The sequence below is a fragment of the Mixophyes fleayi genome, chromosome 1 (genome assembly GCF_038048845.1).
Source record: "Mixophyes fleayi isolate aMixFle1 chromosome 1, aMixFle1.hap1, whole genome shotgun sequence".
Lineage (NCBI taxonomy): Eukaryota > Metazoa > Chordata > Amphibia > Anura > Limnodynastidae > Mixophyes > Mixophyes fleayi.
Genome location: NC_134402.1, coordinates 165,049,788 through 165,077,488, shown reverse-complemented (window position 1 = coordinate 165,077,488; position 27,701 = coordinate 165,049,788). Strand labels below are relative to the sequence as shown.

General features: G+C 38.0%; 1 protein-coding gene across 3 annotated transcripts in view; it reads right to left on the bottom strand.

Annotated features, from left to right (window-relative positions):
• WDFY3 (WD repeat and FYVE domain containing 3) overlaps positions 1–27,701 on the bottom strand; it is a 209,299-nt gene that overhangs the window by 122,246 nt on the left and 59,352 nt on the right. For all 3 annotated transcript variants that reach the window (XM_075203228.1, XM_075203237.1, XM_075203247.1), the window contains exons 3-9: positions 18,707–18,917; positions 17,852–17,975; positions 16,513–16,622; positions 15,402–15,563; positions 7,710–7,902; positions 6,961–7,147; positions 300–466 (exon numbers count right to left, since the gene is read on the bottom strand). In XM_075203228.1, the coding sequence (XP_075059329.1) occupies positions 300–466; positions 6,961–7,147; positions 7,710–7,902; positions 15,402–15,563; positions 16,513–16,622; positions 17,852–17,975; positions 18,707–18,886 (1,123 nt within the window). In that variant the 5' untranslated portion in view covers positions 18,887–18,917. The remainder of the gene's footprint in view (positions 1–299; positions 467–6,960; positions 7,148–7,709; positions 7,903–15,401; positions 15,564–16,512; positions 16,623–17,851; positions 17,976–18,706; positions 18,918–27,701) is intronic.

The window sequence follows — 27,701 nt, the reverse complement described above, 5'->3', positions numbered from 1 at the left end:
TTATTAAAAATGCAAGAGGGAAAAAAAAAAACCTATAAAAAAAGTAGACAAAATGATGTATAAGGAGCTTATATTATAAGTTTTAAAGGAATCAGGGATGAGGACCACTAAAGTGAGTTCTATAGAAATTCTGTACTAAAGATCATCCGTTTCCTCTTAAACATTTTTATTGTGCCTATGAATATTTTGAACTTGGTATAAAGTATCCATGTAGCACAAGTTACTGCCAGTGATGCAGAATGCAAGGCTGTTGTAATTTAGATAAAATATCAATGCAACACGAATAGGGAGCCACTTACCTTTTCCAGCAGGCTGCGGGACAGCAAAGCCTGGCAACAAAAAAGGTGCCCCTGTGGTTAAACCAGCTGGTTTCAGTTCGTTGACACCATATGTTGTTAAAGAAGTAATTAGGTTAACCAAGTCCTTCAGTGCATCTTTGGATTCGTTCTCTTTAGCTTGATCTAGCCTACAGGAGAAACAGCATTACATTTTCCTTCTTGCAGTATGCATCTAATGACGCCTAAATATAGACCATAATATTACCTCTCAGCAGTGAAAGACATATGGAGCCTGGGGAAAACACAGAGTTTTATAGACATACTTTTCAGTCTATGCAAAAACATGTTTAAGTGCCTGCACTAAAGACATTAACAGTTTTCAAAATTGTTTTGCATTTGAAATAAGGTACAATATGTTAACTTTCTTAGAAATATATATCAAAGCAACTAGAAACTATTGTTTTTTTTATTTTATTAAATGCGATATCTTCCGTTGGCTCAAAAGGCCACTTAAATTACCAGGAAATTCAATCATGGTTTCCAAGCTTTATTCACCATAATATGGAAATGGGTGTAAGGTGTATTTAACGCTGGTCAAGATCAGATTGTCAACTATCAGCAGGAAGGATTTGTGCCATCGTGAGACATAGGGACTTGACTTCTTTTCAAGATCGGGCAAATAATGGGACGATAGACTGTTGGTATTATCATTTAGTCCAGGGCACAAGATAGAAAAACAGCCCTTATAAGTCTATGTGTTTCTTAACATTTCTGACACCTCTAGCCATTTCTTATTGCCTCAGAGTCCAAAATTGTTTTCATTATATATCTCACAACCGACCAATCAAGGGCACAGGATTTAATCTCTATCCTCTTTGTCCGAGTTCTATCACTTCTTTACAATCACTTATTATGCTTTTAGTCTTCCCTCCTAAGTGCTCACCACTTCTTTTTACACTCCAACTAACAACCTCTTCCTTCTCCCACGGAAACCCTACCATAGAACTCCGTTTCCAGCTTATCCATCACTGCAAGTGTGTGTCGAAAACACCCTCTAGGCAAAGTTGTAATAATGCCTGACACAGAATTGCAGCACCAACCAGACTGCACCATAAAAACACACACACACACAAACCCACAGTACAAGTTGAAAACACTGCAAATAAACTTTAAAGCCTCTACATGGGCATGAATCTGGGCCACACACAACTGTGCAGACTACCCATAATGGAATTGGGATAATATTTAGTGTCCAGTAATGGCAAGTAACTGTATTTATTTTATATTGTTGTTGCACCTTCTATGATTTTTTTTTTCTTTTCAACACCCTCCCTCCTACTATTTAGAGAGATTCCTCATTGTTTGGTAGGAGCAACAGTTTTGGTGAAGGTGAGGCATTGGCAACAGACAAATTCCTAATGGTTAAAGTTGGCCACACTTTTGGCAATAATGACAGCAATAGTGACCAGTAATGGTCAGCTTGCCTATATCCGAGGACTGATAATTAATCAAATTATCTAAATATTTCAGATCACTATCGTTACTGTGGGAAAAAGGTGACCGCTATCAGACTGTGTATATGGTTATCATCCAACCACATTAACAGATCCCTGTGTGAAAGTGACCCGAGTGCTCTGACCAGATGCTGACCTAGCCACATTTGGCGAACTACATTTGGAGCCAAATTGAAGGCAGATAGTGTCATTCGGCTTTGAAGCTGAGCAATAGATTTACCACATGTGTGGCATGTGAAAAAGGTTGAGCCTGGATAGAGGTTCCAAGACACAGATTATTAAGGGTTTATTGACCCTGATCTTGGAAGAGAGCAAGCCGGGCATTTTCAGACAGTCATTCATTTTCTTTTCAATGAAATAGGGAACAAGTTGCATACGCATGGTAACTAGATTAATTTTCAACAGTCTGCCCAAGAGCCCTCTGTTAAATTACAAGGTACCCAGGACTTCTAAAACCCAAGCCACAATATTGACTGTTCCATAAACTTAGATGGGATATCAACTTTGGGATAACTGTCCATAAATGAACATGCTCCACCCCCTACATAAATAGAGGAACCCCCATTAACTGAAGCTAGGAGCTGTTTTGCATGGACTCAAACTAATCTTCCCTGCAGTAAAACAAGTGGATTATATTCCACCCACAGCTCTTGAATAGAGCTCTACAGAAAAAAGCTTCCATAGAGCTCTGCAATGGACATATCTTTACTTACTTTGCAATTATTATTACTGGCTCATTTGCACAAGCTAACTTGCACTCTAAGTGATGGTGCTCAATCTTTTATTGGATTTAACGGCCAGCACGAAGTATCCATCACAAATTCCTGAAATCTGCAACTGCTATAGGTCCTCTCTACTTAGTAGAATTGCACTGGACACTCCTACTCAAAGTGGCTGGTGCCAGTACAGAGGCTCGGACAGTTGGGGAACAAAAGTCCTGGGGGTAAATGTATCAAATAGCGATTTTTACAAATCGCCGATATCCAGCAAATTTGCATAAGAAATTTAAAGCGCCAATGGCTTTAGAGTCAAAACTTGCCTTTAAACACTATTGCCACTTTAAGCTTGCAAAAATCTCTATTTGATACGTTTACCCCCTGGGCTCCCCAAATGTGCCATGTAGCCAGGACCAGAATTCTGCCTGTGAGAAAATCTCCTAATGACAACCACCAGCAAAAATTCCTTCTTAAAAGACACCAACAAGCCGCTTGCATCAGGCCATTAATGAAAATGCAAACATATTCCTATATTCATTTAACTGGAAACATTTTACTAATTGTGGAAAATTACCAAGGGTGGAATCACATTTGAGTGTATTTTTCATCCTATTTTAGGCCTTTTTCCATTATATAAATTATTTTTCCACTACTCTACCAAAGTGAGATCATATACACTGTAATATTTATTTGCTCAACCAAACAGATAAAAGGTGATTAATGTTTTAACTGCCATCTGACTGGTGAAAACTAGTCTAGTCACAAAGGCATGAAATAACTTTGGTCCTTATCTATACAATTAAAAAATAATTTTTTCCTGCCACAATATTTTTCCATGCACAGGAGCACTGTTCTAATGTTAGGCTGGATAGTGAAGTAGGTAGGCCGGTGACATGTATGCCACCCTCCCCATAAAAAAAAAAAAAAAAAAGCTTCATTCCAATTACATTACTTTACACAATCTCACCAGAAGACACTTCAGGGACTTTTACTAATGTGGGGTGTATTCACTCACAATTCCTAGGGTAGAGTTAATAATACAACCCTTATCAGGTCCTGCACTATCGGGCTTCAAATATCCTGCTGTTTAAAAGAAATTCTTTTGAATAACTCTCTGCTACTGCATCTGCCCCAAGTACCATCAGAAGATGAATGTACTGTGAGCTCACAAAGTGGAAGAGGAGGTCCATACTCCAATATAGCTGAATAGTAGTACTCCATTTGCTTCATGTGAGGGGGGGGGGAATGGGAAGTTATTGTGAGGTAATAAAACAAGCACTTAAAAATGCCTCCCAACTTTTGAAGATGGGGAATGGGTACAATGTTGCACAGGATAAGAGGCAGGACCAAGTCCTTATTGGGTATGTTCATCACTTCCAAACACTAGTCTGTCCCCAGCTACCTCCAAACCCTCCTTTCAATGCAGCACACCTGCGCACCCAGCAATCAATGCTCTACTTTCCTACTGAGAGACAAAGCTATCCGTGGGCAGGTGGTGGCCAGAGCCCTGAAATCAGGACAATTGGAAGGTATGCATTAGTAAATGTTCACACCGCATGCTCATTGGCTTTCTGACACCCACTCCTTTACGCACGCTTATTTTTACTCAGAAAAATAGTTGGCAAATAAAACCAAATTAATCTTGAAACCACTTCACTGTTGCCCCTGAACAAGTATCCTAGTAAATACAGCCCTGCATGATAGAGAGTCACCTCCAGTCATGCATTGCCCTCTTCAGCCCAGAACACCCTGCTCCTCTAAATTTATAAAGTGTCTCCTGTGTCCAGGCCGAATGCTTACTTTAACTGAAGAGAGTCTACCTGGTAATAATATAGCACTGAACAAACTGGTACACAGCTTCATTATGGATGCTAGGATTCTTAAAATTCACTGAGCATTAGCATCTTTATGAAAAAAACAAGCAGCCTTTTGCTTTAATATGGTCACAAAGCTTCTTGGTGACTTATAATTTCCTTATAACTTGCAGTAAGGGTTTTTTTGGCAACACATCTGAACAGTACAATCATGCATGCGATTGTGGGGGATGTATTTTCTCTATGCATGTAATTTATCCTATCGGTAAGCCTATACAGTAATGCTGCAAGATGCTACTGATAGTGTTTTTATTAACAATTTCTGACTGACTAATAAGGTATATTTGTGAATGTTACAAGAGGTCTTTTCACACTGGATCAACTTGTACTTTTATTGATTTGTCGGTTACAGTGGACCCATCAACCACACATTAAACAGACAAAACACAAATAAACATATGTTGCACCTGTATAATCTCTTCTATAGTCACCATTTTACGTGACGTCATCCATCATCTATGACTGGTTATGAGTAATACGGGGACTGGTTGGCCATGCTTACTGTGCAGTCACTATACAGACCAACTGTCCAATAAAATGCTCTCTTTCTCCTCATGATGTAACTCTTAACAGCTATTTTTATTTTCACAAGCTATACAAGATGGAATTTACTTAAGACACATAATTCAAATATAATCAAGTTGAAGCAGAATAGGGACTATACTGCTCCAAGGTCACCGAGACAGTAGATGTGTGACAAGCTTACATGCACCAATTCAGCAGCAAAGTGTCCTTGGACACTTATAAAATGATGTAACTATGCAAGTTGCCCACTTTCACTACATTGGCTCTCACTGATCACATGGGATTAGTGTAAGAGAAACTTTAGCCTACATCAACATTTATACACAGAGAGGGAAATAGACACGGTTTCAAAGCCATTTTTTTCTAGCAATGTATAACAACTGTATATAGCAATTGGGCCTTTATACAGGTTGCAATGTTAGATTTTTCATAAAACCGAATATAAATGATTGTGAAGGAAATTACATCTTGTGGTCACCTAGAAGCTAAAACAGTCTGCTAGACTACTCACATGAATAGACATTTGTTCAGTAACACATTCCCATGACGTGAATGGAGCTTTGATCTATGAAACCAATATGTGTATCCATCTAGCATAAATACATACGTACGCATTTCATTCAGGGCAGGTAAAAAGCTGCCTAACAGTGAAACGCCTATCTGCAGCTAGAATATAACACAGATAATAGCACAGCATAACTCTGCTTTCTGGCTGTTTGAACTTCATATGTATCTGTCCACTATTTAACCAGACTTTTGCGTCAGAGTTTAAAGCATCAGGCAGGCACCTGGGTGATAAGCAGCTTTTGTTAGAGTATAATTGCTGTTGCAATCTGGCTACCGCAGTGTTCCGATAAAGGGAACATTGGGAACAATTGAAAGGAACAGCTTCCCCGTGTGCGCTGACATTTATTAGTGAAGTAAAGCTGGCGGATGTTTGGTTCTACGGCTAAAGTAAGGGTGATGAGTTATTAACATCTGCTATTTGAAGCTGGCTACCAATTGCTGATGAATAATATCTGTCATGTTTGATTCAGATAATCTAGCTAGTCCTTTTTATAGAGCATTAGCAAATGTTAAAAAATTGTTTTGTCAACTATAAAAAGGACACAGCTCTCAATAATATGTATAAAGCACTGGATAAATAAAGATATACTAACCTCCAATGTTCTTTTTTTAAGGGGAATTTCCACTTTGGGTGTGTTTTAATACAACCCCCTTCTTGCAGACAAAATGCTAGATATAACTTTGCATCTTCGCTCGGTACAGGCGGTTATCCTCTGTCTGTACTATCATTTCCTGTTTCTTACAACCAATTCACATCTCCAATGATGTCCGGCCATGCCCCTACTACTAGGCCTCTCCCCAAGCTGTTTTATATTGAGGGGATAATAACCCATGGTTAAAGCAAAGTACGTCACTGATTGATCTATAATATGGTTTTTCAGATGGCCAGCAACTGATTCCATAAGTGGACAAACCACTATAACCTCACATATATTCCAGTATTCTAGTATTTATTTTGTTTATCACTTCTTGTTATTTGCTATAAACATTCCTCAAAGTGGGAGGTATATGGTGGTATGCCATACCGCCACTTCTCCTATTGCATTCATTTCAAAACTATCATATTCCAATGATATACATTTTCCATATCAGCACTGCAACATTTCCACTGAAACCACAACCTAGAAACATATGTCAAACATGTCCTTTCCAAACATTGTTGTGTTTTCATACTTATTAAAACAACAGTTATCCATATATAATCATTTTAAAAGACGCCAATACAGATGTTGAGCACTTGACAATGGTTAACCCCATAACCATCTCCATTAAGCAGATGGATAGGAGGCTCTTATCAAAAACGCAGGTTAAGCTGTGACTATAAAATGATTAAAAGATGGGTTAAATGATGCAAACTCCAAACAACATTTCATTTTTACACTTAAAAAAAAACAAAAAAAAAACAAAACAGAAAAATGGCTGAAAACCACACAAATTATGAAATGCTAGCGATAATCCAAAAGCATTAAACTGGTTGTAGTCCTACCTCAGCAGGAGGTCAGAGAGGAAGACGTATCCTTGGCACGTTCTGAAGTCATCCAGCAGTGTCTGAGATACATCACTGGAGTCTTTTAGAAAACAGGACAGCCCAGCAAACATCTCGACAATTTCCAGCGGGGACAGATCATTTGACTGCTGCATGTTTTGGACACACGTGGCCAGGCATTCTTTTTCTAAAGGAGAACAGGTGACATCAATTCACAACATGAGGGGAAAAAAATAGACAGCTACTTAAAAATCTGTCACTTAATAAAAGAAGTGCGTGTCATTTTTTTTTTTTTTTTTTTTTTTAAACATAGGCACTGGGAAAGCAGAATTCCTTTGGGGAATGACTCATTCACTCCAGTATGGATAAAACAAGCGTCAAGACAAAGGAATTGGTGAAATCGGCTCATTTGTCAGCATATGAAAAACTATCAGTGTTCGGTTTTATTTTCCCTGTGTGCAACAGTTATGACTAGTGAAGGAACATCAGTTTGACATTTATCCATTTCTGATTATACTTCGCATAATCCATCGAAAGTGGAGAATCCTGTTAACAGCAGCAATAACTTTGATTTAGAGAAATGCTCTTTCCGATTACCTGTAGTACATTATATTACTGGCAAAGATTCAAAATAATGGCTCTATTTGAACACAATAAAATAGCAAGCTATAGTTTACACTAGTCAATAGTTGCAGCCCTTGAGAGAAAAGGTAGCGATTGGTATCCTGCTTACCAATTCAGCTACTTACCATGTATGTATTTCACCACATTTAAGCTAAGTCCATGTCGTGAAATTGTCATCAACACTTCACCAGCACTTTTTCTCCAGGGAAGATTGTAAGGGGGGCACCAGGATGTTATTGCACTGAAGAGGAGTTGAAGATCATCCTTTTGAGCCAGCTCCTCAGCTGGAGACACATAATTGCACAACTTCACTAGAATCTGGAATAAATAATGGAAAAAAATTATGTAAATTTATACTACATGAAGTTCTACGAGGGGGTACTGTACAGTTGCCAATTCATACATAATTAGAACAGGTATTGTATCAACATTTATTTCTTAAACTACTGCACTCTCACATTCCTTATTTATTTTCCGCTCTTTCTCACTATATACCTAGCAATCAAACCTCTGTAATTTTATAGGCTGATATTTGGACCTATAATATTTCTGGGTTTTCACTGGCTGAAGCAAAGTTTTGCAAGAGCCCATATGTTGCTTTCATCGCCTTTCTATACTGGAAACATTGAAACAGATTTGTTCGTGCCCTGAGACAAGCAAATAGCTGTGGTTTGTGAAAGTCTGACCTGCAGTTGTTAAAATAATCAGCATAGATCTGATGATTCACAGCTTCATCACAGTATGTTAAATTGACAAAACATAATGTGGGGACATAATGAAGACATCACAGAAAAACAAGACAATTTCCTAACAACAAAATGTCCTTTTTGGATTATTTGGAAGTCTCATTCAGAAAATAGTGAAGTATAATGTTCGGTTCCATTTTTGTAGTGAAAATTTTTTTAAAAAAATGACACTGAACATAATGAAGATGATTTTCTTAAAATAGGGCTGAAATCTTTCATTTAGTCCTGGGAATTATCATTGAGGCAGATGGCTTATCAAATATTCTATTACGAAATTGCAGTGGGGATATTAAACAGATCGATAACTGACGACGCCAGATGGAAATAACTATTGCAAAGGCAGCAGTATCCGTAATGATTTCTGATGCAGAGTTTACTCTAACTCACCCTAGAATTTAGTATTCCTGGTATTCCTGCCTGGAAGTGCTGTACAACAAATCAGTTCTTGGCAAAGAGCCAGTGAGGGAACATTAATGTTTTATAGTCTATAGAGCTGCTGGAACCTCAAAATTGCTCTAATGCAATGTGTTGGCAGTAAAACTAGGTGGGAAACAACCATCCTCATGTTTTCATAATCTGAAAGTGTTTTCTATATTTAGGTTTTTTGTTAACATTTTCTGCCTGATAAGTAGTGATGACTGTTGCTATGGATTGCGGACCCTGAAAACCAGCAAGTTACCAGGGACTAATAACACATAAGAGCAGTGACCTTTATGTTGCCTAAACCACTCACAAAAAAGGGCTAACATTAGAAAAGGATCATTTGTTTTGAAATTCGAATAGAACAAATTATTTGACTGAATAACTCAGAACTAATGTCATCATCAATGAGAGAGGAGAAGGTAACTAAGCATTGTGCAATTTATACTATACAAAAACTACTTCAAGAAAAAAAACTCCGGGTAAATGGGATGTTTCCCTAAGCCCCAATTAGCGTACTTGCTCACTGTATACAACGTTCTCCAGAGCGATAATCCCAGGAAAATGGATAGTTAACTAGTTGAGACAAGTGTGAGCACAGTAGGAAGTTGGTTCCAGATGCAGACTACCAGGACAGGGATTTATTTTATTTAAAAAAAAACAAAAACAAAAACAAAAAAACAAAAACACACATTTGACTGGAGTTCTTCTTTAACTAGCTTATTAAGCACAAGTCTCCCTAGGATGAAAATTCACTACCAGCTTCGAAAGATTATGAGTGGCAGACATGCTACTATCCCTATGGGCATTCCAACTAAACTTGCATATACTGTACCAGTTAACCCGTGCATGATACTCATGCATTCTAGTCAAATCAAGCTACTTAAGGTGTTAAAAAGTTCTTGTCATGCATTTGGGGCTAGGCCAGGCCTCCTCAGGGGAAGAGCGTTACTTCCCGACATAAGCGCCCTTTTTTAACGTGGTTTTGTCCACATGTCACCACCTCATGATTCTTCTCCATCACCTCATCCTTCATCTTCATCGCCACATCCTTAATCTCCATCGTCTTACTGTTCTAAAGCCTCTCAATACACAACGTTTCTGCTAAACACCTTATCGCTGTGCTTAATCAGTCTTCCTTGAAGGGCAGTATTCATAACCTGCACTTTCACATCACTGCTTCTCCGTACTCGTGAAAATGCGACATACAATTGTCCATGACCAAACACAGGCTCTGGTAAATAAATACCCACACGGTCAAGAGTTTGAGCCCTCAACTGGTAAATTTAGCCTTTACTACCCCTCCCACGGGGGGAAGGGGGGATGATGGAGTTAACTGACTTCACTATTATAATTTTTTTGTCAAATAATGTCAGTATACCAAATTTCAGGTCAATTGGATGAGCCCTTTCTGAGAAAATAGTTTTTTCCACACACACACACCAACACACGCCGCTAGGCTTATATATATTAGATACCTACTGCTAATTAATACTTCAGGAACTGATTTTTCTTTTAACAGTTTTTACACATTTTTAAGAGATCTTACACATTCTTTCATAAGACAATTAATTCAGTCTGGACTTTGTGGCTTGGTAGATATACTCTATAAGAGAGAAAATTAAGACATGGATAAAGGCTGCTCTATATCTTTCTACATTCCTGTGGTTTTATTGTGCATATGCTTTCCTACTAGAACCGATTGACATTGGTAGTAGGCATGCTGTGGTTTAAGGGAAGGAGAGATTCACAAGTTGCCCAAGACATAAGGCCTCATTGATGTAGGAGGGGGCGAAAAACTAACATTGGAGAAAACGTTTATTTTCTCCGTCAATGTAACTTTACCTCGCATAGTCCTATACAACAAAGGGATACTGCCGGCAATAGCGTTCCCATACCGGGCAATCTCAGGATAGCAACAGCAGATGAAAATCATTAAACAAATGTTTTACTTGAAAAACAATTTTATTTTTTTTAACATGAAAACCTTTTTTACTATTTTTAAACATTTTGTGTTTTCTTCTCTCTTTTTTTTTTTTTTTTAACAAGTGAGCCACCAAGTTGGCTCAAACATGCACCTAACAAAGACAGGCCCAGCGAAGAAATAAGTTAACCTTACCGCTCTGGTCCAGTATTACAGGAGCAGAGCATCGCTCAGCTGCCCAGCTACAGGTTGTTGATTGTTTCTTTTTAATAAACTGCAGCGATAAGGGAGCTTTTATCACCATAGATAAAGGGGCCTATAGATTTAGGAACACATTCAGCTAAAGGGCGCCAATTTGCACCAAGACAAACTATGTTGTGATCCAAGGGAGGCAAATGTTCTTTTTTGCCTTACTGCACTAGGCCATGCCATTCTAACTTTAATCACCCTACCACCACACAGCAACATGGTTTGGCTACGTGAAAAATTGTACATTCTAGGTGGGTTTACCCCCAACTCTATATGAGACACATACTGCCGCCAACTAACCACTGACCACCTGAAGAGTACAATCACCACCATTTGTATGTCGGATGCAAATATTACTGTTCTCATTTCCTGAGCTTTATGGGGACTATAGTGTATTAACAGCACTGTACATTATTTAGTAACCAGCAGTATAGGGGCTCTAGAAATTATATTAAGACGTTAACAACAATGACCAAGATTGGCCCACCAATGTACTATTTCACTTTCAAATATTAATGACACATGACAGACTCTTCACCTTAAATTCAAGTCCAGATTTAAAAACAAAACAAACAAAAAAATGTGGATTCATATGGCAATTTTGAACATGGTAGTGACGATATATAACTGTGTTTTAGGGGGTTCGTTGTTGAATGTTACCAATCAAGTATTCTAAATCAAATGCAACTGTGGTAAGAGGTTAGATTTATGCAAATATATTTTTTTATTGGTGCATTCACATGTATACACACACTAAATTGTTAATGTCAATTTAACGAGGAAACATAGCACAAAAAAAAAAACAACTCTGTTCCTGGAATACCCAGCTTTCTAAACAAATTATATCATCGACATTTATTTATATAGTGCCAGCAAATTTCGTAAGATTGGGAAGTAATAAAACAACACTGAGTAATACAGACAAAGAGGTAAGTAGGACATGCTCGTAAGCTTACACTCTATAGGACAATGGGAGTCTGATGCATAAGGTTAAGTCTACATATCACATATTGGTCCAGCCAGTTTGCAAAGGTAAAAAGTACATAGTGGGCTAGATGATCTATCACGATGTTGGTCAGGGGGTCAGAAGGTTGTCGTCTTGTGTGAACTTTGTAAAGGGTGGTAATAGGGTAACCTAATGAGGTTAAGAGTGTAGTTGAGGATTATTATAAGCTTGACTAAAGAGGTGGGCTTTCGGAGAACGCTTGAAGACAACAGGAAAGCCTTATTGTGCGAGGGAGGGAATTCCAGAGAGGGTGCAGCTCCAAAAAAGTCCTGTAACCGCTTAAGGGAGCATGTAACGAGAGTGGATGAGACACGCAGATCTTGTGCAGCATGGAGGCGTTGAGATGAGAGATATTTTGAAACAAGCAAGGAGATGTATGTTGGTGCAGTTTTGCTGATGGCCTTGTATTATGGAAGCAATGTTTTAATGCAACTTGGATTGTTTGGTTTTGAGCACCCAAAAGGACTTTTTACCTTTAAATTTAAGCACTTATATGGGTTAATCAAATCTGGATGTCTGGCATTGAAAGAAGTCTGCACTAGAAACTAGAGAAATGTTCCCCCACTGTATACAGCTATAATGGTGTACGTGGCAAAGTGTTTCCAGAGCAAGTATAGGTTTTGTTTTTCCTTGATGGGGAAAAATATTTTAAGGGCAGACTGAAAAGCAGTCGATAAATAAAGGTTGTAGTGGTCTCCAAAGCAAACGGAATATATGTGCGTGATTAAATGGAGCGTTTATTTGAGGAGTAGTTGACTAGCTCCTCCTTAGTTTATTTATTGATATGCTTCCTATTTTCAGACATACCTAGAAGTGTTACTGAAGTGGAATCAATAACTCAAATGTTGCCATGACTGTGCTCTGTGACCTCTCTATTGCAGATCAAACTCTTCTGATGGTCAAAGACAGGGCCGTCTTTCACCACGCCCGCCCGACATCCATTGCGGAGCGCGACGGAGGAGGAGACCATGGAGGGAGCCGGATCGCCAGCTGACCGCAAGGTAAGTATTGTCTTTTTTTTTTTTTTTTGCTGCCTCCGACGGGCCTATATATATATATATATATATATATATATATATATATATATATATATATATATATATATATATATATATATAATCATTTTATTTTTTTGTATATATATAGGGGCCCCGGTGCACTGCTGTGCCCGGGGGCCCAAGATGTTCTTAAGAGGGCCCTGGTCCAAGAGAGACAAATATCCAAGTCCAGGCACACAAAATATTTAAAAACATGATTGTAAATTGCTATTTATTCATACATTTTTCTGAAAAAATAAGATTTTGCTACTTTGCCGTTCTCAGCATACAAAGGTCTTCTAATGTTTCAGACCACTGAGCTCTAGCCGCCCATGCTCCATCAAACAAAGACGTAAAGCCAACAATTTACGCAGTCTGGTGAAATGGGTAGAGGTGGGCCTATATTCAAAGAGCAGTTTATTGTCTCTGTGACAGAAAGACAGCTTTTGATGTTATTTTGGTTAATGATCTATTTCAAATATATTGGGGTCATTGTTAAATTGGAACGAACCATACACTGTGGCTGCAGTGTTAAGGTAAACTGCACTATTTATCATTTGCTGAAAGGTCACAACTGTTTACTTTATAAAATAATAAAAATTAAAAAAAAAAAATGTCACACTTGTTATTTACATACAGAAGAGACTGAAATAATTCTGGGCATCCAACTACACTAACTTGAAGCAATGAGATAGGTACAATGAAGTTTTATAAAACTTGATCTATTGAAGATTTGACATTGTGACAGACCAGGGCCTTATATTGGGAATATCGTGCCAACCCGAGCTGTCATCAGTGGGCCAACTGAACAACCGTGGTCCACTTGGTTATAAATACCACCCGGTGACTAGATCTGTTATTGCTGTGGTGTCCGGGGAGAGAGACGGGGGAGGCAGCTCACAGGAAGTGTGAAACAGCTGTGGACTCTGTGACATCAAAAAAAGAGTGAAAGGAGTTAAAAACAGAAGGGTCAGGACCTTGGCGAACAGGAAGAGTCCACCTCCTAATTTTAGATAACTATTGTTCTAAACAACTCTTCAACACAGTCTGAATGGCACCATCACTGCAGGTAGGAGACCACTGATGTCATGCTCTACTTCCACCCAAACTCTTCACAGCACCAATCACAAGAGGGCAATGAGTGGAGGGTTGACCCAAGGAGGTGGCCAGGATCAGGTGTCTGGTGAGAAGGGACAAAGAGGAGATGTCTAGGGAGGGGTGGGGGTGGTTGGAGAATTCTGAGAGCAAGGACTTGGACTGATTGAGAGTAACCATATTCTCTCAGGGCCAGAAAGGAATGCTTCAAGCAGGAGCTTCTTGAGACAGATCGGATTGTGTAACTCTAGGACTGATTCTGTCACCACTCAATCGGGAGACACGCGCAGATTCTGGGAAATTGGTGAGCCTATATCGGTAGGGGACTTATACCCAGGTTCCAAGCAAGCTGGTGGAGTTGGCTGAGCGGCTGGGATCAGCAAAATACACAGACCACCTTACAGATCAGAAACCCTGGCCCACTTGGATTGTCAGCTGTGGACTTTATTACCAGGAGTTTGGGCCTGCTAGAACTCTGTGCTGGGAGGTAACCTGCTGGGAACTTTGTTGGGGAGTTTTTACTTGCACTGGTGATTTTCTGACGCTTGTTATATTTGGTGGAGGAACAAGTTTCTCCTTGGGAAACACTGTTGATTATGTGTGCACTTTTTGTTTAATAAAAGGGATTATTATCCCTTTCCTGTCTCCTTACCTGTGTGACCTGGAAACCTAGAGGACCAGGTATCTAGTGAGCTTTGGCTCCAATCCCGATGTCCTCACAGATATTTTTAAGCACAATTAAAATATTCATATATTTGGCCACAAAAGTTAACATTTAATGGTAGTTCACCCTTAATTAAAAAGGTTGAATCTCTTATGCGCTGACACCGAGGAAGCATATAAGATAGCAAAAGGCTGATCAGGCCTGAGTTGAAGTCTAAGAGCTGTAGGGTATATGCCAAAGAGTCCATCCAGGCAATATAATGAGCTACAATTAGCACTTCTGCCTCACAGCACTGGGGTCACGAGTTTGATTACCGATCATGACCTTAGTTATCAGTGTGGAGTTTGGATGTTCTTCCCGTGTTTGCTTGGGTTTCCTCCCACACTCCAAAAACATTTTAGTAGGTTAATTGGCTGCTATCAAAATTGACCCTCTCTCTCTTTCTATGTATGTTATTTGAATTGTAAGTTCCAAAGGGGCAGGAACTGATGTGAGTTATTTCTCTTTATAGCACTGCAGAATTAGTAGCTGATGATGATGATTTAGTCCTGTAAATGTCCTAGGAAACATTTTATTATATTTTAGTTCTACGCAAAAGGATGTTTTTACCATTGACAAAGCTTGAAGCATATGGCCAATCAATGTTTTATTGTATTTCTTGGCAATCAAAGTTTACCTGAACAAAGACTTTCTGAAGCAAAGTTCTGCGCTCTGCCAAGGGCAGCTCATTCTCTGCTCCTCCAGGTACCTCAGGCACGTGTGGGAGGTCAAAAAACAGGTACAGGCATTTAATCAGGGTGGAAGGCACCGACATTGTTGTCATGCAGTCCACAGTTTTCTGGGTAGGTAAGAGACACATAGAAAAATTAAACGGCAATTAAATAGTGATTTCAAAATGAAGATCTAAAAAACAAGATGTCATCAGTGGGATTAATGATTATACATTGATTTTCCATCACAGCAGATGGCATGTCAATTTAATGAGTCCATTTACTATATAGGCTATAGAAACAAAAATTATATCGTCAATGTACTAATGTATCAATAAATATCATAGATGCATTATCACAGTCAAAACACTTTACAGTTGTGTGGGATTTTAGGTGTAGTTAATACAAAAGCCGTATATTAAATTGTAGACTGTAGGTTGGCGAATATAACATTTTTTTTATTCAAGAGTCAGTTATCAAAACTACAAAATTTGAAGTTGTACATGTTTTGCCTGCAAATGTGCTTGGGACATATTTTATATGTTTTTAAGCTTTTATTCAATATAACCAAATGTATACTTTGGGCTTTATAAAATTAGTCAATTCCCATTTACATTTTTCATATTTTGAACTGCTGTACAGTAGATGAAATGATCATTACAGCAGCTCGTATTTTAGCAAAACATACCATATATACAGTATACAGAAAAGAGTAGGTTTATTGAGATTAAGAATTTTGCCTTAAATTAACATTTTATTGTACTGTAGGGATGTGTTTATTTCATGAAAACTCCACCGTCTTCAAATCTTGTACATGCTGAGAAAACCTGTTTAAAAGTACAATACCGCTATGGTCAATTCCCAAATGCTTTTTTGTTTTTTAATTTCATTTTACATGAAATGTTTGGTGTCGTAAAAGTGTTCTCTCATTTTACGCTTTCAATGATTTGCCCATTTTATTTTTTTTGGGGTGGGGGTGGAGCCAAAAAGTGGCTTTGACTGTACAGTACTTGTTTTCTGACGTACATAGTTAGACATATGAAAATACACTGTAAAATGTAATGGGTAAGAATATACCTGCCCAGATGAGGCCAATAGGTTAATTACTGTAAGGAGCATCCACCCTCTGCTGGTTTCTTCACTCTGGTTGATCTCTAGGAATTGGACAATGGCTCGACTAGCAGCCTCTGGAATACAAGATGTATAAATGATGACTACTATAATGTTTTTCCCATTCAGTTTGCACTGGCAATTTTATAAATAAAGCATTGTGTATTAAAAAAGTTGTGTTATCCAAATAGCAGTTGATTATAGTCCATTGGACCACTGATCATAGCCTTGAAAGTTCAAATTTTTTCACTTGGATGAATACATTGTTAGCATATAGATTATCGGGATGGGCGGATAATGGAGATGAAATTAATACTGTGACTCAAAAAAAAAAAAAATTATTACATACACACAATATATATATATATATATAAATATAATTTGACATCACACACTTTATTTTGGGTTTTGTTTTTTTTTTAATATGCAGCTTAGCCAATGTGTTTACTTACAACAAACAAACAAATCAGATTCATGATCTGTGCATAATATAATAAGGATGGAGAACTTTTCTCTTAGACCTCAGGTGATCAGATGCCTGTTGTAGATGATGCCGGGTGCGCACATGTCAGTGAGAGGGGCTATAGTGCCAACAATGTTGTCATGCTGGAGTGCACCATTAGTCTCAGGCAGTAGAGTTCTCTGTATCAGCAATGGTGAACTGGTACAGGACAGCACAGGAATAAGCAAGCTATTTTTTTATTTTGAAATAAACCCAAATCTATATTTATTAGCATATATATCATGTCAACAGGAGGATCATTATGTAGAACACGAATGGGCAAATGACCGAAGCACACCTAGGCTTTTTGTGGACTGGAGTTTCGACCCTACTTCTACTCGATTGAATGACATGTTTTAATGGTAACCAGTTTTGACTATGTACATATGTCATAAAAGTGGCACTTCACATAAAAACACTAGTTATCTAGATTTTAGAAGCTGCTGTGACAATAAAAATAGGAATGTAGAAAATAAGGTTAGTCATTAGCATTAGAATCATTAATTCCTCCTGGGGTTTAGGATCATGATTATTGGGAAAACAGAGTACTCCTTATGGAATCATTTCCTCTGCTTATTACAAGGGGTTGTCGTTACTTCATATGAAAAAAATTCCAACAAAAAATTGTGTTCTTTATGTTTACAAGAATTACAACCAAGAGATTATTATTATTATGTTTTATCCATAGCCATTCTATGTCTTAGGACACTTAAAAATGATTTGTGTAAAAAGCAAAAATATATATTACATTTTTTATTGGACTTTTTAGTCTTTTAAAGAATTGTTATATTACTAGTAACAAACCTGTGGACTTATTAGATGCTCTCCTTCGTATTTCAGTCACCATCAGTCGTGAAACTTGGGTAGTAAACTGCAGAAGGTCTGAGAACTTCTCTGTCATTGTGTTGGGTGGTGCACTTCCAAACACCTACAAACAAAAACAAATTGTAAAGCAAATCCCTACTAAAAAGATAATTAGTCAAAGAAATCAAATAAAACAATTGGGTAATGTCCAACTTGTCATCTACTTTTATTTTTTTCCCAGATATTCAATCTTATAAAAACAAAAACATCAATGTGAAGACATGTTTTAAGTTGTAATGAAGATTTTTTGTGAAGATTCTAATATTTTTTTTGTTTACATATAAATTAGATTATTACAAGTTAATTATAGCCATGAACATTTCCACTTTATTTTTTTATACTTTAGTAAATCTCCACCAAGAACCTAAATTTATCATCACTCTAAATTTGCATAAAAAAGGACCATATTGCTTGTACAGCACAAGTTAAATAAAATACACTCAAATGGAACAATGTCACATCGGAGGCAAACTTCCACCAATTGAAAGAGTGCTTGAATTAAAAATGTTTGAATAAAACATATTTCAGATAGGAGAGCATCATACTTCTACTAAGCAAAATATAAGTCATTGTTTTTAATATAGGAGAGTATTAATTTTAAGAATGACCTCACAGACGCCATCTTGTTAAGTTTGATTGATAACTGACAGAATGTATATCGTTGTTATGAGATTCAGTGAATGATCTAGTCAAGTGGTTTCCTAAATACGAGTGGTGGTGAGGCATCACTGTAAATTCTATGGAGAATCAAATCAAATCTATCAAAAAGGTATATTCATAATAAGTTCCAAATACCCTGTTAAAGACAGGCAGCATCATGTAAAGTTTCTCTTCCTGTTCCTTCTGAGTCATGTGCCGGGCAGGATGACAAAGCTCAGTAAAAAGCCGCCTTAGATGCATTAAACCAAGTGCATTGTCCTGCGGGCTGCATTCCTCTTGCCGAGGCCGGCCCATGATTCTCTTTACCATATTCATGGTTGCAAGTTTGTCAATGCAACCTTCTCACCTATAGCGAGAAAAGAAAGTCAGCCATCAAAAACATGCATTCTTACAATTTAAAAAAAAATAATATATAATGCAAAATATATTAAAAAAAAAAACCAAACATTGTTTTTGTCCTCTTTAACAAGACATAAACAGTTGCAGATCTTCGAAGTATCAGGGTACTAAACAAGTTCCAGAAGACCTTGTTGCCAGGATTCTGTGACTTGTGTTTCAAAACCCAAATCCACAATATATAATGATCAAATCAATACTAAACTTTACCTTCTAGAACAAAGTATTTGCTTTCTTTACTTGCATATTTATTAGAGTTAACAGCAGTCCAATGTACTTGTCATTAACACACTGCACTATTCGCTTCAGTGGTGGAAGTGGGATGTATACGAAAGTATGCCAAACCACCACGTCTCCTACTGCCTTCATTATAAACCATCACACTCCATTCCATTTTCATACCGCCACTTTGCAAATTCCCACATCGACTACTGATTCACTTACAAAAACAGAAAGAAAAAAAATAAAAAAAAATAAAAGGATCATCATGGAAAAGTAGGTCAAAATAAGCAAACCACCAATACAATTTATAATTAGCCTATACTGTTAAAAACTTGCTTTATTGGCAATACAGTATAAACATATACTGTATATTGCTGGAATTAATCGATCATACTTGCCAACTTTTTAAATCTGTACTCAGGGAGATCAAAGTACAGATCATGTGACAGAGGGTAGTAGGGGGCATGACAACGTCATTACGTCACTATAACCCCGTCCCTACCATAAAATACATAAATTCACGGTATTGAATAGCAGGGGATGGGACTTAACACAATTAAGTCCCCTGCTATTCAATGCCGTGAATTATGGCATTTTGCAAGGTCCGGGAGAGTTTTGCTTACTCTTCCGGGAGGACTCCCCGAAATTCAGGAGCCTCCCGGACATTCCAGGAGAGTAGGCAAGTATGGGATTCATAGATAACAAAACCTTACCATTTCTTACCAATACATATATTGTCTGTCATTAAGTACAAGTAACACAGTGCAATATTACTATAAATGACACAAATATGTTTTGCACCCAAAACCCAGTTCCAGCCATTTTGTAGGCTGTGACAATATACACAAACTTGCCAACTTTGGCCACTTGTTGTCCGGGAGATCGATGGGGGAGGTGCACATGTGGGGGCGGGGCGCAGCGATTCGTGCCATTGGCCCGCTCCCTACACTGGCATCACAATGTATAGCCTAGTACAGCAGAGGGAGGGGCCACGATGATGCTCAAATTGCGTCATAAGCCCAGCCCCCCGCTGCTTAGCTTGATGAAGGTGCAGCAACCGGGAGGTTTGCCTACTCTCTCGGGAGAGCGGGAGGCCTCCCAAAAATTCAGGAGTCTCCCGGGAGGCTGCATTCTCATGTATATTCATAGTTGTCTATTCTATCAAATTACTATGTACTAATAGCATAACTGAGGCACAAGGTATTCTTTGCATAAGTGAGGTTACTATTTCCTAAAGTATTCGGATATCAAAAGGGCTGCCTCCACCTGTGGATAGGTCATTGGCATCTAAATGAATAGGACACATTATTACTCCATTAAACAGTTTTACAGTTCAGATATCAGCATAGTACATGCTAGTACTTATTAGTTTATTATCCACTTTCCATAGTTATCTTAAAAGAGGAACTTAATGAAATAGCAATGCAAAAAATTCTGAGGAATCATCTGCTTTTACGTGTTAAGTTTAATGAACATAAAACTCCAACGTAATGGAAAACACTGTACATTTAACACATGCTAAGCGGAGAACAAGATACAAATGAATTAACAGAAGTGACTATTATCACAAAGGGAAATCCTCAAAATATGAAAATATTAGGAGTATATGGAAACTATTGAAAATATAGGCTTCATACCACCATCTACTGACTCATAATGGTTTTCCCAAGAGATTACAGCCAGAACCAAACAGTTAGTTAAGAATGGGGCAAGCTTTTGTGGCATTCAAGAGAAAGATGTTAAATTGTCCCCTAACGCAAGATGATGGTTGCATAATAATGTAATCTATATTACTATTATCTCAGACAGCCAGGAATTAATTTGATAGGCATTGTAAAAAAACAAAAACAAAAAAAACACAAACATACACACCCCAACAACACACATCATTTGCAATCCTTCTGTAGAGGAAGAGAAACTGAGCATTATCATTGGTTGACCTCTGCCCCTAGGACTCAAGATGCACCGAAGGCAGACGCCCCTCGACAAACACTTTAAATTTATAAAACAAAAAACAGATGAAGAAAATCCATATAGAAACATACTGTAAAAGCAATGCTGCTTCTCTAATCCATCATACCTAGAGATATTTCTCTGACACAAAAATCCTGCAACATGAAATTATTAAATCTAGTATAAGCAGATTTTAAATCACACGGATTGCGTGCAGTTGGTGAGACTCTAGATGCAATACACAACAATCTGAAATACAGAATATTGATTCTGCTTACGTAATGTAGGTAAATTAATGAGAAAAGGGGTGTTTTTTCCAATAAGTTACAAAGAAAAGTTACAGTGAAATTGTAAATGCAGTGAAAGTCATCTTTTGCAGTTAAGGTTAGGCATAGAATAACGATTGATGGCATGCTCCTTTGAACACACGACTTGCTTATACATTTGACTTTAACCTACAGTTTCACTCAGACACACTTGTTGGACATCATCATCATCATCATCAATTTATATAGCGCCAACATATTCCGTACATCAATTTATTTAAATTTATTCACCATTTCGGGAACAGAAGCTTTTGTAGATGTAATATATTATTGCACGGTATGGATTGCCATACTCCTCCTGTCAAAAGGCCAATATGATTTTTGACAATTAGAAATCAATCATTACGAGATTTGAAAAAAGTGGCTATAGCTGCAAACTATTAATTATTACAGCACCAATCATCATCTTTGGATGTGAAGGCACACTGAAAAAGTGAGGTTTTTTTGCATTCTTTCCTTATTGCAAATCAGTCGCACTGTTCAACTTCATTTTCTCAGACCCGCTGACATTTACAAAAGCTATATGCATGTATTGGCCTATAACACTCTCGAGCCGCAGGAGGCTCTTTGAACCTGGAATGGAGGCTCCTGGCTGACTGGGGCTGACAGTGCTCCGGGTGATGACAGCCGTAGACAAGTGAACTTCTGACAGCTCTGCTGCCCGAGAGGAACCAAGTCATGTGACCTCCTCAGCATAACGCAGGAAGGTCACCCTATTACAGCAATCCAATCAGGGAAGCAGGAGAAAAGCTGTAGTGTGCTCTCCCCCACCTTCCTCTGTGCGGGATCCAGCGTATGTGTGAGACGTGCCAGGTAAGTAAGGGACATGCGAGAGGCCTGAAGACATGTAAGGTACTCTGAGTGCATTTGGGGAGATGTTGGAATGTGTGGAGGTTTGATTGGCATGTATGGGATATGTGTGGAAGTCTGACGGCATGTATCAGGAATGCGGGTAGATCTCAAGGCATGTAGGAAGGCATATTGGCACTTATGGGGAATGTTGTGAGACTGATTAGCATATAAAGAGGCGTGTGTGAAAGTGAGATGGCATTAAGGGACACGTGGAAAGATCTGGTGGCATGTGGGGAGGTCTGATGGTATGTATGAGGAATGTGGTGAATTCTGATGGCATGAAAGGTGCACTTGGGGAGGTCTGATGGCAGGTATTATGAAGAGACTGTAAGTACCCTTTGAACCTTCTTCCACTGGACACAGCAGCAAGGTAAGAGCTGTGCAGTGCAGACCTGTGCGGACTATGATTATCCTGAACATTTTGGCAATGTTAGATATTTTCTTTTCCGCTTAGCAAGGTATTGTGTGGGTGTGTGGCATATGTAAATACCACACACACACACATATATATAAAAAGGTAAAGTCGGCTCTTTGTCGTAGCTATATATATATATATTTTGGCTTTTGGTCTCTGACTGGTTGGCCACTCCTGGCCTATGATAATAATTTATAACAAGTTGCCTTTATAGAATAGTCCTGCTCAATCATCAATTCCAAACAAAACGTATGATATTGGTTGGTACATACTTACCAATATGCAAATGCATCGCTCCACATGGATACACACTGCTAAACCAGGGTCCGTGAAATGCAAACAAACACTGCTACAAGTAACAACTCATTTGTATTTTGGGAATTTCATCACAGAAATTCACAATGAAATATTGCTTATTCTGCACATATGCATCTGATAAATATGTTCCGATTACTGGGAACTGCACAGAGGTAAAATACTGAATATTGCCTGCAGAGATGGAGTCAGAGGTCACTCCTGGGTGACCTCTTTTTCCGGTGCGGGCACATGTCCATCTCGATGGCCAACATCCAACATTTGCACATAGCACACATGATATTATATGCTCTCTCCCAGGGAGAGGAAGCATCCCGGGACAGTTCTTTTTGAGATACAGAAAGTGCACAAGGCACGGTGTAAAAGATCCCTTAGATTAAACATGATGGGTAATTAAGAGTAAACAAAATTACTTTTTACTCCTAATTATAATTGGTTGTTGAGGGCTCAGCCATATGCATGCACAGTGAAAATTGTAAAAATGCATGTAAATTATCGCTGTACTGCTGAATATCTGTTAAAACAGCAGAGGTTCCAAGTACGGAGACACAAAAGCTTTAAAAAAGAGGTATGTGTTTATGTATTAAAGAGCATGCAGATAAGTACACTTCTGTGTGTAGCTTGCATTGTAAATAGGTGGGCATTCTGAAGGGTAACCACATAATGGACAATCTGGCTGCAGTGGGGCCCTGCAATAACAGGTGGCTTGACATGAGCACGATTTAAGGCTGAAGTACAGACATTTCTGATCACAGAGACGATGCAGGGTACTGCTCTATGCAGGGTAGGAGGGAGCCACAGCTCTTGTGCTCTTCCTTCACCCCTCCTCAAACTGGTGCTATATGAAAGCAGGGGCAGCATCTTGCACTCAAAACAAACCATGAGATATGGAAAAAACATTCACCCCTTATAATAAAATAATATATATAATTGAGGGAAAAATTGTTCATTTGTTAAATTGTGTTTATTGGGTTGTGATTTTCTGAGTGTGTATTTGGCAGCTTCACAGGTGCTTAGGACCCTTAAACAAAAAAGTTCTTTCCAGTTATTGCCCTTGTAGACATTCCCTATACTAGGATGCCAACACATATGAACAACAATAATGAAAGTAACTGTACAGCAGAAATGCTTTTTTCTTATATTTATTGTCCTCGTTATCAATAAAAAAAAAATAAACTTTGTGAACAAGGTTTCTTATGGATAGACCACAATAAGTATGTTCCTATTGTTTTTATATTTCATACACAACACAAAGCAACATACTAGTACATGTTGCTGTATATTTCTGTCTTCGTAGCAGAAATAATGAGTCAGGTCACCCATTGGCACTTACAATGACAAACACAAGAGATGAGGAAACATTTTGTTCTGACTTAGAGTACACAAGGTGCATCTGTGAAGAACATATATCAAAAGCTTCAATATTGTACACAAACTAGTCGAGCACAATGCACCAGAAAGAATGCATGCGCCAAGTTTAGACCACGAAAACCACATTTACTTTTGATCCAACAAATGAAGAACTTTTTTTTTTTTTTTTTTTTAAAGCACAGATTAAAATCACACACAAATAAAGGCTAACTTTTCATTCAACCATCAAATTATTTGTACCTTATGAGAAAGACCATGTGGGACGGTCACTTTCCTCAACCTAATTTGCCCTGCTATTTCTTTCCAAAATCTGATACTTCTTATTAAAGTCAGTCTTAGCTTTTATTTGTATGTATTATATTCTGTTACATACATCAATCAGCCACAACATTAAAACCACTGACAATTGAAGTAAAAAACATCATCTTGTTACAATGGCACCTGTCAAGGAGTGGGATATATTAGGCAGCAAGTGAACTGTCAGTTCTTGATATTGATGTGTTGGAAGCAGGGAAAAAAAGAAAATCATAAGTATCTGAGCAACTTTGGTGATGGCTAGACGACTGGGTTAGAGCATCTCCACAATGGCAGGTCGTGTGGGGTGTTCCCGAAACGCAGTTGAACACCACAAGTGTTCCAGGGATGTGGATATTACTTTGACACGTACTACCTACCTAAACATTGCTGCAGAATAAGGACACCCCCTTTATGGCACCGGTATTCCCTGATGGCCTCTTTCAGCAGTATAATGCCCCCTGTCACACTGCAAACATTGCTCAGGAATGGTTTGAGAAACATGTCAACGGTGTTGACTTGGTCCCCAAATTCCCCAGATCTCAATCCAATCGAGCATCTGTGGGATGTTCAGGAAAAAAAAGTCTGAGCCATGGATGACCCACCTCACAACTTACAGAATTTAACGGGTCTACTGCTAATGTCTTGGTGCCAGATACCACAGGACACCTTCAGAGGTCTTGTGGAGTCCATCCCTCGACGGGTCAGAGCGGTTTTGGCGGCACGAGGGGGAGCTGCACAAGATCACGCAGCTAGTTTTAAAAGCTTTTTCTCCCAACTGAAGTAGTAATATTGCAGTTTAATTATAAAATTAAACCATAAACATAAGTAACTCAACGGATAAAAACCGGCACACGCGCATCACACCCATAACCAATGTGCATGTGTCAGAGCAATCAAATCTCATCTACAGAAAAAAGGACAATAAGACTATAAAAGGCTTAATGAGGGTTTCGAAGTAGCACCTTTTTTATAGCTAGTAGAATATTATATTATATGTAGTTTCTATATTAATACTTTTATACTTTTTATTTAGCTATGGACAGACACACACACACACTAATATATATATATATATATATATATATATTATATATTTTTTTTTTTCTTATTGTCCTTTTATCTGTAGATGAGATTTGATTGCTCTGACACATGCACATTGGTTATGGGTGTGATGCGCATGTGCCGGTTTTTATCCGTTGAGTTACTTATGTTTATGCTTATATTTATGGTCTATTGGTGCACAGGTGTGGCGCAATATATAAATGCACTATGTAATTCATATTATCTTGCATTTTTAACATAGGTTTAGGATTCATTATTTATAGATCGTTATGGGCATATTTATTTATTAATATTGGTTTTTGTTGTTTTCTATAAGACAGTATTTGATCTCTATTATGTTTTATGTCACTCTGCCTGTATTTAGAAAACAAGATTTTATTAACAACTTCTGGGGGTAAATGTATTAAGCTCTGGGTTCTTCAACACCCGCGAGTTCGGCGTCTTCAGCGCTTAAATTTAAAGCGGCGCTGCCTTGTAAAGGCAAACTTCCCTTTACAAGGCAGCCCCGCTTTAAATTTAAGCGCTGAAGACGCCGAACTCGCGGGTGTTGAAGAACCCGGAGCTTAATACATTTACCCCCTGGTGCTGTTTTGTATACTTGCATGATCATTCCGACATATGAATATTAGATATATCATTTGGGCGCATGCGCCAATTGATCGGCATTTGTCCGTAATGGGCATACGCAAGTCAATGTTTTCAATTCACAGTGCGCAAGCGCAAAATAGCGCGGCGCACTACATTACGGGGCGCCGATTTGGCACTATGATTCTTGATTCTCCTGATGAAGTCTGGTATTTTGGCAGACGAAACGCGTTGAGACAATGCTATCGTTGTGTTACTATACACCCAGGGATCTTATTTATCTAGATGTGGTTCATCATTTTATCGATCACTAGATAAACTTATTTACGTTTACCTGAAATGCAAGTGCTTTATGTGCATGTAATAAATTGTGTTACTGAGATATCACACTATTGGATTCCATTTGATTCATTTTTATGAGGTATCCAGCTGTTCATTGGGATTCGGAGACTGTTTGACCTGATACAGCATACTTGGAAATCTATACAGATAAGCCTTAAAGATTTTATATTTAGTACGCATTCACACACACACACACACACACGAGTGGATTGTGTCACATTGTCTGAATTAATGATTCATTGCACAGCTTCTCTGGTTTACTCACTTTGTACCTCTATTTGGTGATGAGGATCAGCTATATCTATAGACCACTTTGGTTTGATATGCACCTTTGATAGATTCATTATCAAAATACTACACTATTGTGCGCCTAGTCCTTTTGCTTTTATTCCTAGATTTTAATTTCATAATACACGGATTGGTTGCCGCCTGCACATGGGAATTGTCTACAAGGACTTTATATATTGGACTTTGACTATATAGGACTATTACTAATAATTAGTCAAGCGCTTTTTTGTATCTGAATTTCTATATTTTTTATATATATATATATATATATATATATCTGTACCTATAAATAACTTCAACCAGATACCTGTTACTATAAAGATGTATAACAATTTAAAAAACACAGCTATGAGGTTTTGTAACCTTTAAATAAACAACCAATAAAATAAAGTAAAAATATAAAAATACTCTACAAATGATTTAATGCGATAAAGGTGAATTTGCAGTTGAAACGAGAGAGGAGGGAGGAAGACACCACAGAATTAACATAGATACACAATTACAGTCATGTGGAGAGATAAGTGAATAATAGCAAAGAATTAATTATAATGTTTAACCATGACATTTAAAGACGAAAGTGGGCGTTAGCAACTAGTCAGCACTTAGACTCAAGTAGTCTGAAGCAGCTCGATGCTGTGTGTAGCTTGTTAGAAGGTCTGTTATTTTATTAAGATCTGGTGTAATTACACTTAATCTGATGATAGAC